The sequence below is a fragment of the Perissodus microlepis genome, chromosome 22 (genome assembly GCF_051167445.1).
Source record: "Perissodus microlepis isolate ML-2025 ecotype Zambia chromosome 22, ASM5116744v1, whole genome shotgun sequence".
Taxonomy (NCBI): Eukaryota; Metazoa; Chordata; class Actinopteri; order Cichliformes; family Cichlidae; genus Perissodus; species Perissodus microlepis.
The window spans coordinates 24,092,976-24,110,546 of NC_140481.1; the positions used below are offsets into that span (position 1 = coordinate 24,092,976).

At 38.6% G+C, this 17,571-nt stretch overlaps 1 protein-coding gene across 1 annotated transcript; it reads left to right on the plus strand.

Moving 5' to 3' along the window:
* The first annotated feature begins 2,027 nt into the window (after positions 1-2,027).
* LOC146363239 (prolyl endopeptidase) lies at positions 2,028-16,405 on the plus strand. The gene is made up of 15 exons (XM_084919924.1): positions 2,028-2,105; positions 4,796-4,870; positions 4,977-5,110; positions 5,230-5,360; positions 5,475-5,684; positions 5,794-5,915; positions 6,332-6,437; positions 7,192-7,383; positions 9,155-9,352; positions 9,753-9,856; positions 11,430-11,566; positions 13,416-13,510; positions 13,619-13,750; positions 14,422-14,578; positions 15,745-16,405. Exons 1-15 carry the CDS (start codon positions 2,064-2,066, stop codon positions 16,037-16,039), a joined length of 2,130 nt encoding a protein of 709 aa, XP_084776050.1. The 5' UTR covers positions 2,028-2,063; the 3' UTR covers positions 16,040-16,405.
* The last annotated feature ends 1,166 nt before the right edge of the window (positions 16,406-17,571 follow it).

Consider the following 17,571-nt stretch of genomic DNA (forward strand, 5'->3'; position numbering starts at 1 on the left):
ACTGTCCGACTCTGCTCTGCTGTAATCTGACATGGCTAATCTCATCTCTCTGTCTTCGGGACTGGCAAACTACCTGGGTCTCTGCAGCCAATTAGAGCCCATCTGCACAGCACACACCATGCAGGCCAGGCTGAAGCCAGCCTCTGTAGGGGACCAGCCAGTCTAGTCAGGCTGCTGAAGGGCTCAGTGGTGGCTAAGGCTGTCTGGTCTGGGCCCAAAATATCTGCTTCCATAACCGCCCATCTGCCTGTGGCTTGGCCTGGTACACTTTCATCCCCTGCCGCCCCCAAAATTTGTGATACTCTCCAGGCCTGCTGCCAGTTAAAGCACTTATTGCCATACAGTTGTTAGGCAGTTGCCAAAGCAGTGATTTAGGCTAAGTGGCCTACTGTTATGCCAAAGTTTGTTCTTTTTCATTATACCTATTGAACAGCATTGGCACAGAAAAAGGTTATTAATTAGTATAAATATTTAAGCAAATGATACAAACTATTAGAAGATTAGCCCACTCTCAGTCACTGACTTATCCATGTATACATATATCATACCATATATGATATATCATCTTATTGTTTCCTAAACTTTGTTTTATTATTATTATTTGTAATGGAAATTATTTGTAATGAAAATGTTAATTATACATTCATTTTTAACGACTTGCAGAGTGGTAAATAAAACGTAACAAGCCTTCTAACAGCTTGGTTTCTCATCAAGCCGGTCTCACTTAATCACCTTAGCTAAATTAGTTTGAAATTAGCCTTCTTTCTGACTCCCCGTTCTCCATCTTTCCCCTCCTTTCCTCCCCAGTCGTTTTCACAGCTTTGTGGATTAGACAGATTACCCGTCTGAAACTCTGTTTTTGTTTCTTTTTTTTCTCTTTCTCCCTCTGTCTCTGTTCCAGTCCTTCTATCTTTCCCGATGTTCATCCAGAATGCACATTAGTGTATAACACAACAAGCAGAGTCATTTAAAAGTTAACACTGTTTACCTCTTGCCCTTTACTGGACCAGGGCCCAGCCTCTCAGAAACAACTGAAGTAAATGCGGAACCTAGTAATGAGATCAGAAATGACTGTCAGATGGATATACAGCACAAAAGTCCACGATGCTGTTTTGAGTGAGTATCATTGACGGTAATACGGGAATACAGCAACACATACTGCAAACGTAACCTTGTGATTCTCACGGGACAACAGTCTGTTGTTTTATGACTGCATTATTACTAATGGGAAAACTGAAAATGAAATTAAACAAGGCGTGCTTTTTAACTGATTTACATAAATTTAAAGGGAAAGAATGCCACGCCTGTTTCCAAAGAAACAATTAAATTGGTCAATCAATAAATGAGGAGTCATCAATGACTGATATGAGTCACATGTCAACAACAGGCTTGATCTTGTCAAATGTCAAACCTGTTGACTTGCTGCTGATTGCAAAAAAACAAAACAACAAGCACACAAACCCCAAATCTGGACACGTCATCTAGGTACTTGGACATGTAGGCAACATTTCTACTGCTTTTTGTTAAATTAAACTACATTTAAACAAAATTTTAATTAATTAATTATATAAAAAATTGAAGATGATGAGTAGCCTAACTGCATTAAATGCAGCTAGGGCTTTGAGTGATTATTACTTTTGAATCCTAAATAGCAGGAAGCACTGCTTTTATCACAGTTATTCATTTGCATTTCGTATTCGTGTCTTCCCTAGATTTCTGTGAAAAGGTTCCTTTCTCTGCTTAGGATACCTTTGCGCATGTTGACGTGCAACAAGTCAAATACGTTTGGTACAAACTGCGTAAATTTCGATCGTCTGTAGCCTACAGCTGTGCATGTGCTGCCACTTGCCGTGTGACACATCATTTCCTGCTCAGGCCCTTTGCGCAAACCAGAGTAGGGTATAGGCGAAGGGGGGTCATGCTTTCACTTTCACTTTCAAACTCCATTGATTAACTCGAGAGGCTGCATTCGGTTAAACGATTAAAAAAGAAAGAAAGGAAGAGAAAGGCGCCCCAAGTAACTTTGCAGAAGAAAGACGACAGACACACTCGAGCTCGTTGCCATGGCGTTTAAGTACCCGGTAGCCCGAAGAGACGACAGTAAGGTCAGTGTCAAAGTTCTGCGGCGTGCTTTTTTCTCTCCTTTTTTCTCTTGGTCTGTTTTTCATTCGACGAAATGCTGTGGTGTAAGCCCACGAGCAGGAAAAGCGATACCAGGAAGCGAAAATGCACGTATGCGTGGAGGGACAGAAAGGCAAATGGCGAATGGTCGAGGAAGCAAAAACAAAACTTTACTGTGTGTAAAGTCCGAAAAGTGAAATATTCTGTTGCTTTATTTTGTCATTTCTCGTATTAGCCGGTGCATTGGAGGTAAAGTAACGCCCACGTGATTTGGAAAAAAAAAAAAACGTGCCTGGGGCCGTGGGTGGAAATTAGCTATCGGCTAAATCTGCACATCTCTTAGGAGAATTATTTTTTTTTGTACACGCTCCCTGCCAAATAAATAAAGGCAAATACAAACTAGTTCTTGTTCATAATGGCCATTAATTTAGCTCCAAGTACCAAAGTGGCGTTGCATGTTTAGTGAATCATGCAAACGTTGCTTTTAAAGCCACATTGCACTCAATTATAATTCCATATCGATTTAAGTTAGTGATACTTTAATACAAGAAAGGTCGTGCCAAACGCTACCAAATGTTTACTTCTCTTGACACACAAAACGTCCCCAGCTTCCCTAGCTGCATTTACAGCCCTAAGTATGTCTTCATTGTGCATAAAAGTAAAAGTGAAGCCAAAGTACATCCTGCAGAGCATGCAGCTGACTTGCAGTGGCATTCAATCATTAAACTCAAGTCAACATAGGCTGTATGTACAGGGGTAGAACACCAAGAGATATGCATGGCCTGGTACAGCAGTTGCAAGAAAACGTCCGAAATGAAATGATAACATCTATCAGATGAACGGTGCACTAGCAAAGATGAACAGAGGTGACAGTAGCCAAAAACGGACAGCGTCAAGTAAAATTAGATGAAGCGCTGTGGCTGAATATGTTTGGAAATTGCTTAGTTACTTGTGACTAAATAAATAAAATACTGCACCTATAAAATTTTCACGTTTATACTTTAGAATGGTGAGTTATGACATCTATGACTAGACATGTATGCATGCATGTGTTGATGGTTCAAAGCTAAACTGAATGTGATACAAATTTGTTTCGTGTGGGTTTTTGAGTATAAATAAAAACTGACGGGTCCCTCTAGTATTTGAAAATTTACCACTCTATAAGCCACAAATGTTTCAAATGACCAGCCGATCCTACCTGTGCCAACGTAAAGGTTGTCTCTAATCTTAGGATGTCTCGCACTGCCTCAGGGATCATTCTAAGGTTTATGAGATGTAGGTTTACTACTGTGTTTCACCCGATCTGAACTGGCATGAAGGCACGAAGGCAGGTAGTGAAAAAGCCAGTCAGACTGTCTTTCCAGGAGGACATTAGCTTGGTTGCATTCAGTCTACACTCAGTAAAGAGAGATAGAAAGAAAGGCATGCTGAAAGAAGGAGAGACAGAAAGATGAGCAGAGTGGGCCTAAGGTGCCTAAACGTTAATGTGGTGAGGATTAACCAGTTCTTTGTTGTATGCTAATTTTCGCACTAACAGTACGGCATTCGAGAACGTGAAAAATGGCTGTACTTGAAACATCCATCAAAACTAAAACATTTCACACTGGTTGATCTCAGGCTACTGGTGGTGAATTCGTATTGTTAAAATAAAATATGAGTAGGTTGTGGACAAGAGCTGTTTTGCAATGTCACATTTAGAGTTTGGTCATATTTCCCTCTTAATTCTTAGGAGCCAGTCAGTGGGAGTACATCCCACATACAGAGTCCATGTAACAATCTGATGCCACATGTCTCTGTTGTGTAATGGGAGATGCCAAGAAAAGAGATGGCTTGTGACTGAAGTGAAAAATGTGGTTTTGCATCCTGCTATCGATGTCCTGTCATAGATTTGGACCAGGGGTTTGCTGTAGATGTTAAGAAATATATATAATACCACCACAACGATACTCTAAACTATTTTAAAAGCTTAGTGTGCCACATGTATCTTGTGTAACGTTAAATTAAAACTACCTAAAAATAACTAACAATGCATTTCAGTATATACATTTGTATAGAAAATTTGTATAAAATGATTCCAATCTATGGTGAAATGGGTTTTTTTCTAATGTCCTTGATGTGTGCCATAAACTGGTACTGAAATGAGTTTTTCACCACAAGTCAAAGGCAATGTGGACAACGGGCTGTGCTTTCAGGTCGAAGTGGAAAATGTGACGGGCCTTATTTCTTTGAAGCGTTAATAGTTGTTTTTCATTGACAGAAAACTACTGGAACATTAATTTTTATTTGGATTAGTGGAAATGGGCACATTATGGAAATGCGTATGTGTGGGTGTTTGTGGTTTAAGAGAACTTGCAGTAACTCCAGTCTGCTCACTGGTGCATCAAGGTCGGCCTATCAAAAGTGCTTGGAGTAGTAATCCAAATTCCAGTGCTGATAAGCATCAAGTTGACGAACCAAAAATTTCTGATACAGTTGACAGTTATGAAATAAGATGCTCTGCAGTTCCAGAGAAAAATGCTTTTCAAAGGAAGTATAAATGAGACAATCCTTTCTGTCAAAAAAATCAGGTTTGAATGCCAAAGATGAGACGCGCTCTTTGTTTATGTGTTTGTATGTTTGTTCCGGCTTATTCCTGTTTGTTCATGTTTAGCTTCTCTGTGCATCTTTGCAACAGGTGGATGATTACCATGGAACTAAAATCAGTGATCCCTATGCATGGCTGGAAGACCCTGATGGTGCAGAAACAATGGTACATGATGATTTTTATTTATTTTTTTGAAGAATGCTACTGTTGGTTCTTCACCCAAAAAAACCATCTGCATTTCATCCCTTGTCATGTCGTTTTTGTTACGCAGGCCTTTGTTGAAGAGCAGAATAAACTCACTATGCCGTACCTGGAGCAGTGCGCCATCCGGGCACAGTTCAATCAGCGGCTGAATGAGGTCTATAATTATCCCAAGTACAGTTGCCCTTACAAAAGGGGGAAGAGGTAATAGCTGAATTTTAATTAATGGTTATCAGCATTTATACTTAAAGCGACAAGCTTGAATTGCAGGACTTAAGTCACAACAATGCTTTCCCTCACTGTAGTTTCTTGTCTCTTTTCAGATATTTCTACTTTCACAACAAAGGGCTTCAGAACCAGGATGTGCTGTATATGCAGGACTCTCTCGATGCACCTGCAACTGTATTCTTTGATCCTAATAAGCTTTCTGAAGATGGAACTGTGGCACTGAAAAGTTAGCCAAATTGCAGAACTTGTTATCGATCACAGACATACAGGCAACAGAGCTGGAATGATACTAAATTTGCACTGCTAACTTCTAATCTCTTTCATCTCCTTCTCCATTTAGTGGGGCGACTGTCAGAAGAGTGTGAATTTTTTGCTTATGGTTTGAGTAGCAGTGGCTCAGACTGGGTAACGGTGCATTTCATGAAGGCCGATGACCTCAGCCCACTGCCTGACGTTCTGGAAAGGGTTAAATTCAGCTGCTTGGCCTGGACTCATGATGCAAAGGGCATCTTTTATAACTGTTACCCACGGCAGGAAGGAAAAACTGATGGTTAGGAAGAGATATTGTGCAAATAAACTTACGCTGCGCAGAAACAACACATTTAACTAATCTAGTTTGAAACGTATTTAGTATTTAACTACTTTGTATTTTGCTGAAGGCACTGAGACCACCAGCAACATGAATCAGAAGCTCTACTACCATGTTATTGGCACCAACCAGTCAGAAGACATTCTGGTAGCAGAGTTCCCTGACCATCCCAAGTGGCACAGTGCACTGACCGTAAGTCTATAGTTAGATGTGTTACCCTTATTGAGTTGGGGTCCGCTAATGGTTCGTTCCTGTTTTTAAAAGGAAAAAACCCATTAGGCCATTGCAGTGCTTACTCTAAGGAGTTGACACTCTGGTCAGAAAAGAGAAGAATTTGATTGCTACCAAAATTAAATTAGTTTTCTGCAAACTACATGAACCTAATATTGCAAATTGCATTGGATTATAGCATCTTTTGTCCATTTTGGTATTTTAAAATGATTAAAGACCCAGCTATCTCTGTTTTATATGAGTGCATCTTTTTAGGGGATTCTAAGAGCAAAGATTATACTTTTATGGCAAAGCCTACATTGGCATTTTCACATCAGCTGCTTCTCAAATTCTCTTTCCCCTCCCTGTGTTGACTTAAAAAAAAATCCTCTTCCCAGATATCAGATGACGGCAGATATGCTGTTTTGTCGATCACTGAAGGCTGTGAGCCTGTCAACCAGCTGTGGTACTGCGACCTAAAGCAGCTCCCCGATGGCATAAAAGGTCTGTGTTAAATACTCATAAACGCAATAACTCATGTGTCTTATGGAGATGTAAGATCACAGGTATATATTTGGTATTCTTATTGCATCACAGTGCAAAATGCTGATCTGGCCATGACGGGTAAATTTAGGTTCATGGTAGTTAGTTTCCTCCCAGCTTTACCTCATTAGCCAGTATTAATTTGTGAAATTGCCACAAATTGGGAGTTATTTTGTTGGAGGATAGCGTCTAAAGTGGGATGAAAACGTTTGTGAAAAGTTTCAGACTTGTATGTAGCATGCAAAGAAGATTAAAAATGATTTGAATTGTAAAGAACTTACAATTCACCCCAAATGAGCAAATCATCTTTCATGAGAAGTGTTCATGAAGCAGTATGGACTGCAGCATGACTCAGTGTCAACATATATAGCTTCTAAGTAGCCGTTGCTTGGGCAGTTTTGTGAAAAATACGCCAGCTTTGTCATTAAGACGTGTCAATGCAGACACGAACTGATGCCTGTGACTCAACCATTAGTGAAGTAAATGTTGAGATTTCAAAATTCAAAATGTGGCCTGTTTTTAGTTGAGGAAAAGAAATCCTCCCACACAGAAGTTATGAAACCTTCTACTGCAAGCCTGTTATGAAAACTTGTTATTGTTTTTTACAAGCCACTGCAAATGAGGGTTTATAAGCTAATACTAGTTCCTAATACTCACTGCTAGTGATAAATATCAGTTTTGGGGTTTTTGTCATTTTATTTATCTACTTCTGCAGGTCTGCTGCCGTGGGTCAAACTTGTGGACAACTTTGATGCTCAGTACTCTTATGTTACCAATGAGGGAACTGTGTTTACTTTCCGCTCCAACTTGGATGCGCCTCGATACTGTCTCATCAACATAGACATCGAGAAACCAGACAGACAGCACTGGACTACCCTCATACCACAGCATGATAAAGATGTCCTGGGTGAGATAAAATGGAAATGTCATTAAAGCATACTGTAGTAGAGAGTGAATTATGTAGTGGCATGTAGTCTTAGTACATTTCTTTTGTGGAGAACTATCTGCAATGCAGTGTCTGAGAGTTAATAAAAGCAAACTTGCTGCTAAACGCATGACAGCATCTGAAACTCCAACAGTCCTTAGAAATGTGTGAAGGGTTTATTCATAGAACTGTACTTCCACAATTCACCTCTTAAAATCTTGCAAAATAGTTTTAAGCCGAATTTCTGTCCTGATGTTTCGATGACGGTCAAGCCACAACAATTGGGAACTTGCATGTCTGTCTGTGGTTCAAAACCTTCGTCAGAGGGAACTCTGCTCAAAAAGTGAAACTTGGTCCATAAGCACTTTGTGTTGTAATTTTTTTTTTTCTTTGTTCGTGTCACTTGAGTGACCGTAATTGTACTTGGAGATGAATGAAACATACACAAATGTCCATGGTACCTTTGAGAAGTGCGAACAACACGTCACAACATTTTACTTGTGGTAAAAACAGCTGTATAGCTCTTGGCGCACTGGGAAACTACACATGTTGAAGAAAGAGAAAAGAGGAACATAGTTGAAATTTGAACTTGGGCAATACTGGACTGATAAAAATAATAATGTAAATTCTATATTGTTAAAGGAAATGTAAATCACATTTTATGAAGGGCTTACAGTGTTGTATTAAACAACATAATGTTTCAGTTACTGTTGGCAGCTATTGAGTTAAACTTTATAACTAATTCAGGCATTATTAAGAGCAATGAAATTTTCATAAACTGACTATTCAGGTTTTTTTTTTTTAAATAATATGTTACTAAATGAAACCAGTAATACTTTTTTACTAGTGCAAGTTATTTCCTAAGTAATTACTGGCAATGGTATTGTGTTTTTTTTTTTTTTTTTTTTTTTTTTTTTTTTCTTGGTTTCTGTTTTTTTTTTTTTCTTTAAATATTCTTAAATTGCTTTTTTTGCTTGGTGTTGCTTGGGTAAAGTAACACACACTTGTTGCCATGGTGTCAAACAGTCATAGAAAAAATGCCATTCACATTAAGGATTGATGGTTTCATTTGATAGTGTCTAGTCACTCAGGTTCACCAACCTGTTCAAGACAAAACTGACTGCTCTCTGTAATTTTCTAAGCTGATAAATTGTTGTGGTCTCTGTTGCATTCCAGTTTAACTACATGCCCAACATCACAGTTTTGTTATTACCAGAAACGCTCCCAAATGTAGCCTAATTGTGATCCTTGTACTTTGTATAGTATAATAGCGCTAGGATTAAATATAAAGTCACCGTTTCAACATTTAACATTTTGTCTTGAAAAGGACAAAATGCCGTGCATGGAACTGTAGTTATCGCATATAATGTACGTAGATACTACCACAGCTATCTTAACATCTGTAGGCTGTTGGGACTTCATTAGGTACAGAACATGGATTTATAGTTTATTCCTGCAGTTATTCTGCCCTTTGCACATGTAGTTATGCATCAATTACAAAACTTAACTTAAAAACTATTTTATATATTCATGTTGAAAAGTGTTTATACCTTATACTTGAGTAATCATGAGATTACTCCTTATTGCTGAGATCATTGTCGGGAATCGACAGGAGGAGGAAGTATAAATAGTGTGATGTAGAAAGGAAAACAAAGACAGAAATACAGTGCCGCTTGGATACATTGTTTTTGACGACAACCCCCCCCCCCCCCCCAAGACATTTAGCATTACTTCCTCCTTTATTTTCCTGCAGGCTTTGTGTCTTGTGTGAACCAGCACCACCTGTTGGTCAACTATGTCCATGATGTGAAGGATATCCTGCAAGTATACGAGTTGTCTACAGGCCGGCTTGTCAGAGACCTGCCACTGGATGTGGGCACTGTGGCCGGAGTGAGCTGCAAGAAGAAACACTCTGAGTTCTTCTACAAGTTTACCTCCTTCACTACACCAGGCAATTCCAGTTTTTATATACTTGAGTTTTTCCATGAGTATGAACCACATAAAATACACTTCTTATTCCATGCAAAAAAGAATATACAAATATTATTGCAATTACTTCTCCAAAAACTCAATAAAGTAACTGTATGTGACCAAGGCACGTATTTAACAGATTAAATGCTTTCTGATGTGCAGCTGTTTGCTATTGTTATTACAACAGAGGATTAATTGCAACATAAAATACTCCTATAATTAGCCTATTTTTACTAAAGTTGCAGATCATGTCTTTTGAAATGGAATTAATTTGCATGATATAATCAGAATTTCTTAATAAAATGACCATATATTTAACTATTTAAATGCAACCAGTCACACTGGAAGTCTAACTTCGATTTCTATTATGCTGTATCCAGGTATCATTTACCACTGTGACCTGAGTGAGCCAAACCCAGAACCCAAAGTCTTCAGAGAGGTGGAGGTAAAGGGTATCAAACATGAAGACATTGAGACTAGACAGGTAATATCACTCTTTCTGGTCATCTGCTTAATTTCAGTAGAACATACTGTAATGTTATGTATTTTAACAGTACTTTTAATATTCAGAGTCATGATGTTGCTGCTTTAGAAATTTGACTTTGGGATCTAGCTTTTATTTCATGCTATTTACATGACCCCACGCTTTATCATTTTATACAAAGAGCTATTTTAATGCTTCTTTTGAGATATGCAAATACAAGTTAATGACTTACTGACAGTGGTAAATTGTGAATTGCCCAGACAAATAAAAGCCTTTAAGTTTGCAATCGGTGCTAGATGGCCAACACAAGAACCAAAGAACTGACTCTTGCACCTTATCTGTAAAATGTAATAAGAGACAACAACAAAAAAAGCAGAAATGGGAAACTTCACACAGGAAATGTACATTCAACTTAGAGCAGTGTGAAAAGTTTAGAAAAAAAAAGAAACCATTGATGGACTAAATAAGGACGGGGGCTGAATGACTACAGAAAATGACTGCAGCTAAAAAAAAAAAAAAAAAAAGTCTTTAGGCCTGCGAAGAAGAATCCCAGCATAGCAGGAGTCTAGAAACCCTTGAAAAATTAAGTTTCTTACTCAAAGTTTTATAGTCACAGTGAACTATAAGACTTGTTCTATTGACTATAAGTCACCTATGTTGACTAATATACAGCAGGAGCTGGGAGAGGAGATTGGAATTGCTGAAGTCGTGCCACAAAGATTCTGGAGAAAAGTTTTATGAATAGATGACGTGCAGTCAGCCTCTGGCAAAGTGATTAAAATTACAGGAAATGAACGTGATCCAAACCATCCCACGTCATTGGTAACATAATATTGTTACTTGTACGGCTGCTTGTAGAAATGGTTCACTCATCTTTATAGACAAGGGAGCAGAAAATGGTAGCAGCAGGATAAACTGAGAAGTCCCCTTACACAGTTTGTCTGGCTGTGTATAAAAGCAGTTCCTGAAATGTTATTGGTGGAGCCTTGAACCTTAAACAAAACATTTACCAGAAACTGCCTTCACCTGTCTACAAAAGTCTTATTAGTGATAACAAATGAAATGCCTTATGCTGATCAGTGACCAAGTTTAAGCCATAGTTAGGATCTATTTGTTCCTGCTGAAAAGTTAATTAAAGATGGAGTAACTATCATGGGGCTATTGAAGGGATTTAAAAGCATTTCCTTACAGAATACAAAGCATTTCAACACGTCAGTGGATCATGGACTCAGTATAGGCATTTCAGAGCTAAGCAGATATATCACACTCATTTTACATGTGACAGTACATGGATGTACTCTTTTGTGTTGTATTAAAGAAGCGTGTCTGCATATTTAGTGTCTCTGAGGCCTAAACATCCCCATTACTTTATTTGTATTGATTTCTAAACATTTGTCATTTTGAGGCATAGTTGTTATGAATTGTCACGTCTACTGTTTGAATACAAATGATGCAGAATTAGCAGAATTCTGTTCACCATGGTTGAGGAAGTCGCAAATAATATATCAAAAAGAAAAGAAGCCGTTGGTTGACACATGTCAGATCAAATAATACATTTTTCTCTACGTACCAGGTGTTCTATCCAAGTAAAGATGGAACCAAGATCCCTATGTTCTTAGTACATGCCAAGGCCATTCAGAAAGATGAGAGTAATCCTGTTTTACTTTATGGATATGGAGGCTTTGAGAACTCCATACAACCATACTTTAAGTAAGTACGACTGTGCTGTCAAAGCTGTCTTCTTTTAATGTACTTTTCCTAGTACTTCAGAGCAGTGTGATCAATGATGGTAGGTACTATAATAGTGGAAAAACAAGGTTAAATACAATAACATAATAATAATGATGGTCCTGCTAAATAATCCCAGTGCTCTTCAACTGAATGAACCCTGATTCATTCATTCATAATTTAACAGTGAAAATTCAACTTTTTTGTAAGCTGGAGATTTTAAATTAATAAGAAGACAAGACACCCTCTCAGTTCAAGGTTTTTGCCCATCTGGACATGATTTCTATTATTCTGTCTTGTCATTTGTTATTTAACAAAAATTAAGCCAAAATACAGAAATTTTATGTTTATGATTCAGTAGTTTGCACAACAACTTTTACCAGGAACAACTTGAAGTCTAATCTTTCTGTAGGACTTTATCAGTGTCTCACATCATTGTGGAGGAATTTTGCCTCATTCTTCTTTACAACATTGTTTCAGTTCGTTGAGGTTTGAGGACTTTCATTTACGCACAACTCCGAAAAGGTCCTAGCATATGAGGCTATACAGGCACAGCAATTCAGTCAGGTTTCTTCATGTAGATTTGCTGGTGCTCTTGAGGTCAGAAGGGTCGTGCCATACATTGTTCAGAGAAATTGTAATAAAAATTCCATAGTTAAATTTCAGACTCGGCAAGGCCTCAGTTAGCCAATTATATATTAAAGCTCGTGATATTACAATTAGAAAGAGAATGGAAAAGCAGAGATTGTTTAGAAGACACAGATCAATCATCCAAAGGTGATTTTGAAAGCATTTGTATGTGCATTTTGGCCTTACCTTTGTTAGATAAATGATGACAGGGTGTAATGTCATTTGTTGTTGTTCATTTACCTAATTTTATAACCTAAGGGCCAGATGATTTTATTATGTCCTGATAAGGAAAACCTTAGAATTTGAAGAGGTTGTATTTTTTTTATTTTTATGACTATATTGCATCCATCAGTGAGCTTTTATTACACCTGGTTGGATTCATCTCTGGAGGAAAGAGTACTGATGAGGTTGGATTCTCTGTAAGTGACTGGGTGTGGATGTATGCATTAGTATTTCTTGAGAAACGCTCTGTGTATTCAGTGCTAATGAAAAAGAAACTGCTTAGATATGTGTACTGTTGTAAAGCCACATCTAAATAAATCGCATTGTGAACTTAAGTGTCATACTGCCAATAACACTACTTCTGCACTTTGTTTTCTAAATACCATGCTTGTTACGTGGCATAAGCTTGTGATTTTGTGAAGGCCTTTCTAGAAGAAAGTGTTGGTTTTTTTTAGCAGTATTTTGACACCACTTTCTAAATGAATGGGGAAATGGTGCTAACTTGAATGTCAGTGATATAAAAACAGCATGACTAATTAAATCTAATAGGAATAATCAAAAATCTCCAAAAAAGAAGCTTAAAAAAACTTGGTGTCCTTGTCATGTAACTTTGTATAATCCTTTACAAATTCATGAAAGACTCAATCTGGAGTGCTGACACGATCAGTGTCACCAGAACAGTGAACTAATGGCATACTAATGCATATTATGCATATAGTTAGCAAAGACAATGAACTTACTATGATAGGGAGATATGTTTCTCATCATATAATTGAAACTGTTGCGTATTCAGCAGTGCAACAATACAGTCTATTTATTATTTTCTAGTTCGAGGGTTGATTGGCTCTTCAGGGGCAGGGATGGGACCAATGCTACCTTTCTCTTTAAATGCTTTTCCTATAGACTTCTAGTCAGTATTCTTTAAGTGCAATGTGCTCTTATAATATTTCTGTCTTTATTCTCTCTTGTATGTGGTCAGTGTTGCCTCTCTGCTGTTTGTGAAACACCTCGGCGGCGTGCTAGCAGTGGCTAACATCAGAGGGGGTGGCGAGTATGGCCTCACCTGGCACAAAGGTACAAAAAGACATGGAGTTTCTAAGTAGTATGCAAGCAAGTAATTGTGTGTTTTTTGTTTTTTTTTACGGAATTGACACGACTACTTCTGCTGTGTATTGTTTGTAGCTGGCAGTTTGGCGAACAAGCAGAACTGCTTTGATGACTTCCAGTGTGCAGCACAGTACCTGATCCAGGAGAAGTACACTAAAGCAAGCCTCATTGCTATCAATGGAGCCTCTAATGGAGGGCTGCTAGTGGGTAAGTACAGGATCAACTGTGTGTGTCTGTGCTTTATGTTTTTTAGTGGGATAGCTGCTGAAAAGGCCAGAGGGAGTTTTAAAAGTATACCTGGGAAACCATTATGCAACAGTCCACTGCCTGCACGTTCAGATTGGGAAGCTGTGTGAACCTTGCTCGTTATTTTTATAGCTGAAATTAGCCAATGGAACTGTACCTCTACTTCCTCCCCAATTTACCAGATGAGCTCCCTCTTCTCTGTGATTTAACCCATGAGACCCGTAACAGTCCAGTACAGCTTCATGTTTTCACATTTATTACTAATGCCACAAAAAGGGGGATGGGGGGCAAAAACACTATGACATTGGCCTCAGCTGCATCCACATCAGTGCTTCGTGTTCTTTTATAGTACTTCTTTGTCATAATTGCTAATGTCAAGTTCATCTAACAGTAGTTAGCTGCTTAGCTTCAATTAATTTCGCTATTAAACACCACATTAGACAGTGCTTAGTCACATCATTTACCAAAGGCTGGCTGCCATATGGCATCGCACAAACCCAACTAATGCCTGCTTCCCTGGTGTGTAAATAGCCATTTAGAAGTGACTGTGTCCTACAGTGTGAAGTAATTGAGATGCATGTGTGTTTGTAAGCAAACAGAATGTGCAGTACTAATTCTGAGTCTACACACAGCGGCATGCATGATTCAACGTCCAGACCTGTTTGGCTGTGTTGTAGCTGAAGTGGGCGTTATGGATATGCTGAAATTCCACAAATTCACCATCGGCCACGCTTGGACAACTGATTACGGCTGTTCTGACGATCCAGAGCAGTTCAAGTGGCTCATCAAGTATGGAAAAACACACACTGAACAAACAGCTAAAGTACACATCCATGACAGTGTTTTATATGTATGTACACGCGCATACTTATGTCTCCACTGCGATGACTGATCGCATTATTTAAAAACTATCAAAAAAAAATCTACGGTCGGTTGGGAGAACTTACTTCTGAGTATGTAATACTTAAGCTGAGTGACATCTTAATAAAATGTGCCAAAGTAGGTTTTTTTCTGAAAGTGAGGTGTACTTGTACATATTATTAATGTCAGAATACAGAGATGATGGTTTTTGTTTCATTCCCATGCTTCAAATGGCTACAGCAAGACTTTTGATGTCTTTTGAAGTCTTTAAAGGCAACATGACACTAAAAGTCTTGGTGGCCTACTGCCTGATAAACCTTAACACTGTTCTTGACCACACAGACTTTGAAAACCACAGCACATGTCCACAACAAAGCCTTAAATTAACAGAAATAAACTGTATATCACAATACAGAGCAGGTTAGAGTAAGAAAAGTCAGGTACACAGATTAAAATAAGTATATAGATAACTCAACCTAACCAAGGAAAATGTACCAAAGTTCAAAGTATCACTTTCTATTATTGTGATTATTACTGTTCCTTTGATTAGTTTAAATATTTTTAGAATTACAAATATGAGTATAAGTGTGAAAACGGCAGTAAATGGTAACATCGAGCTGTGTTGTCTGAATTTGAACCAGGTTTCAGTAAAGTTGGTTGAGTGAGATTCACTGCATGTTCTCATCCAAATGGCACTTTTGCTTTCCATGATTTTTGTTTTCTCTTGTCTGTCACCAAAAACCTTTTTAAGGGAGACTTTTGTTTTAATGATGGATTTTTGTTTTGATAAAGCGTTTGATGTTTTTTGTTAATCAACAGATGGATCGTCTGATAGCTCCCTTTTTGTGTGTTCCTTATTCTGACTCACGACTGAAGAATCTCTGCATGTTGTTGTGAATTCACGTCAGGTCTTGTTTTCAGTAATCTGAAAGTCGAGTCGCAGTGCTGCACTTGCCCGCATAACCTGAAAGATCACAGCCGAACAACTGAATAACAAATGAAAGTTTTCAAATGTCTCTTATGATCTTTGTTCTCTCTGTTAAGAGACTCCATCACGTTTTCCTTCCTTTTGATCTTTGTCATCCTCTCTCCAGGTATTCTCCTGTCCATAATTTGCCGCACCTACCTTACTCAGGCCCTCCTTACCCTGCTGTCCTGCTTCTGACAGCAGATCATGACGACCGTGTGGTACCTTTGCACACGCTGAAGTTCTGTGCTACCTTGCAGTATGGGGTTGGCAGCAGCTCTGTGCAGCGTCAGCCTCTGATGGTCAGGGTGGACACCCGTAGTGGGCACGGTGCAGGGAAACCTACTGCCAAGGCCATCTTGGAGGACACGCACATCATGTCCTTTATTGCTGAGACACTAGGCCTTAAATGGAGGGAATGATGAGAACATGACAGTAAAAGGGAGGTAAAACATATATTCAGCAATCGAGGCTTTTCTTAGGGATGAATGATTTCTACTTTTATACTTTTGAATAAAAATAAGAATACATCTGTTTAAACAAAGTCCTGGTAAAACTAAAGCAATGAATTAGAGGAGTGTAAGAAATTAATTTTAGAAATTAAGTCCACAGACTTTTTTTAACATACACTGTAACTTTGTGAATGACTTGAATTGGATCGAAGCATTTTCAATAAAACCTTTACTACATTATAATCCATGGTGTCTGTCAAATCTTAGTATTGTCTTCTACAATAGACCTAATGAGAAATGACATGTAAGTCATAATGAAAGAGCAGCTCAAAAGTCTTTAACTTTATAATAAAAGTGCAATAGTGTAAAAATAATGTTTTACAATTATTGGAATATTTTTTTTTTTTTACCAAAACAACAGAAGTACTGTTACCAAAATCATAGCAAAAGTGTCACTGTGGCATATGAACAGCTGTGGGAACGTCTTCATCAGTAGGAAAAGCTGTAAAACTTGAGAAAATACAATTAAAAAGCCCCACATCTTTTGTTCTCAGTCACCCCTGATCTAAAGGGTTGCTTTTTGTCACTTTTCAGTAGTTATTACTTTATGGTGCAGTTCTTTCATCTACCACCAAGTAGCAGTATGGGACTGCAAAAACTCACTTCAACCCCTTCTAACGCCTCTTGGTCAAAGGCTAGTCGGGTATCAGTGCACTAAGCCGCTTTTTTGATAGGATTTGTAGAATTAAAAATTGAAAAAACAACTAGCAAGATGAAATCCACTAAATCACTTATTTATTTATTTATTTTTTGCTGATTACTCTGGCTGGAGATTGGATCAAATTGCTGGTGAATAAAGACGGGCATGATGGATCTCTAAACACAGTAAAAAAAAAAAACCCAAACCAATACACAAGCATGAGGACAAATGGTAATGAACTTGTAAGGGGAGAGGGAGGTGCTAGAAATGTGTGGAAGCCTTTAAAGTATTTGCACAAAAGTTGAGAGATGGAGAGCGATGATAGACGGAGACAGTGAGTGGCAACAGAGACTGCAGACTGACTGAAAGTGCACTTATGCGAGTCTCGGCGGGTAGTGAGACATATGGGTGTTTAAACTGTCATAAAGAGAGATGGAAGCTCTCCGGCAGCTAACCACAGAGAGTGAGCGAAGTTGTCTGTTCGGTCACTCAGAGTTTAATCTCGGCTCAGTGGGAAGTTCTGATTTCGTCAGACTGAACCCTGGGCCTTATCTAAGTACCTCTCTGTGGAGAGATACGGTGGGAAAAGGAGAGGGGGAGCAGAGAAGGCAGCAGGAGGAGGATTTGCAGACAATGACTCTGCCACAGGGGCAAAGTGGATGAATGTAGCTAGGAAAGACAAAGGCAGTAATAAGCTGGACATATGAGAGACGGAGTGAGGGGTTTAAGATCACGCAGCAAAGAGGCTGTGATGCTCTTCTCTCAGGAGTGTCCCTCAGGACCGGACAAGCTTTTGCTGCTT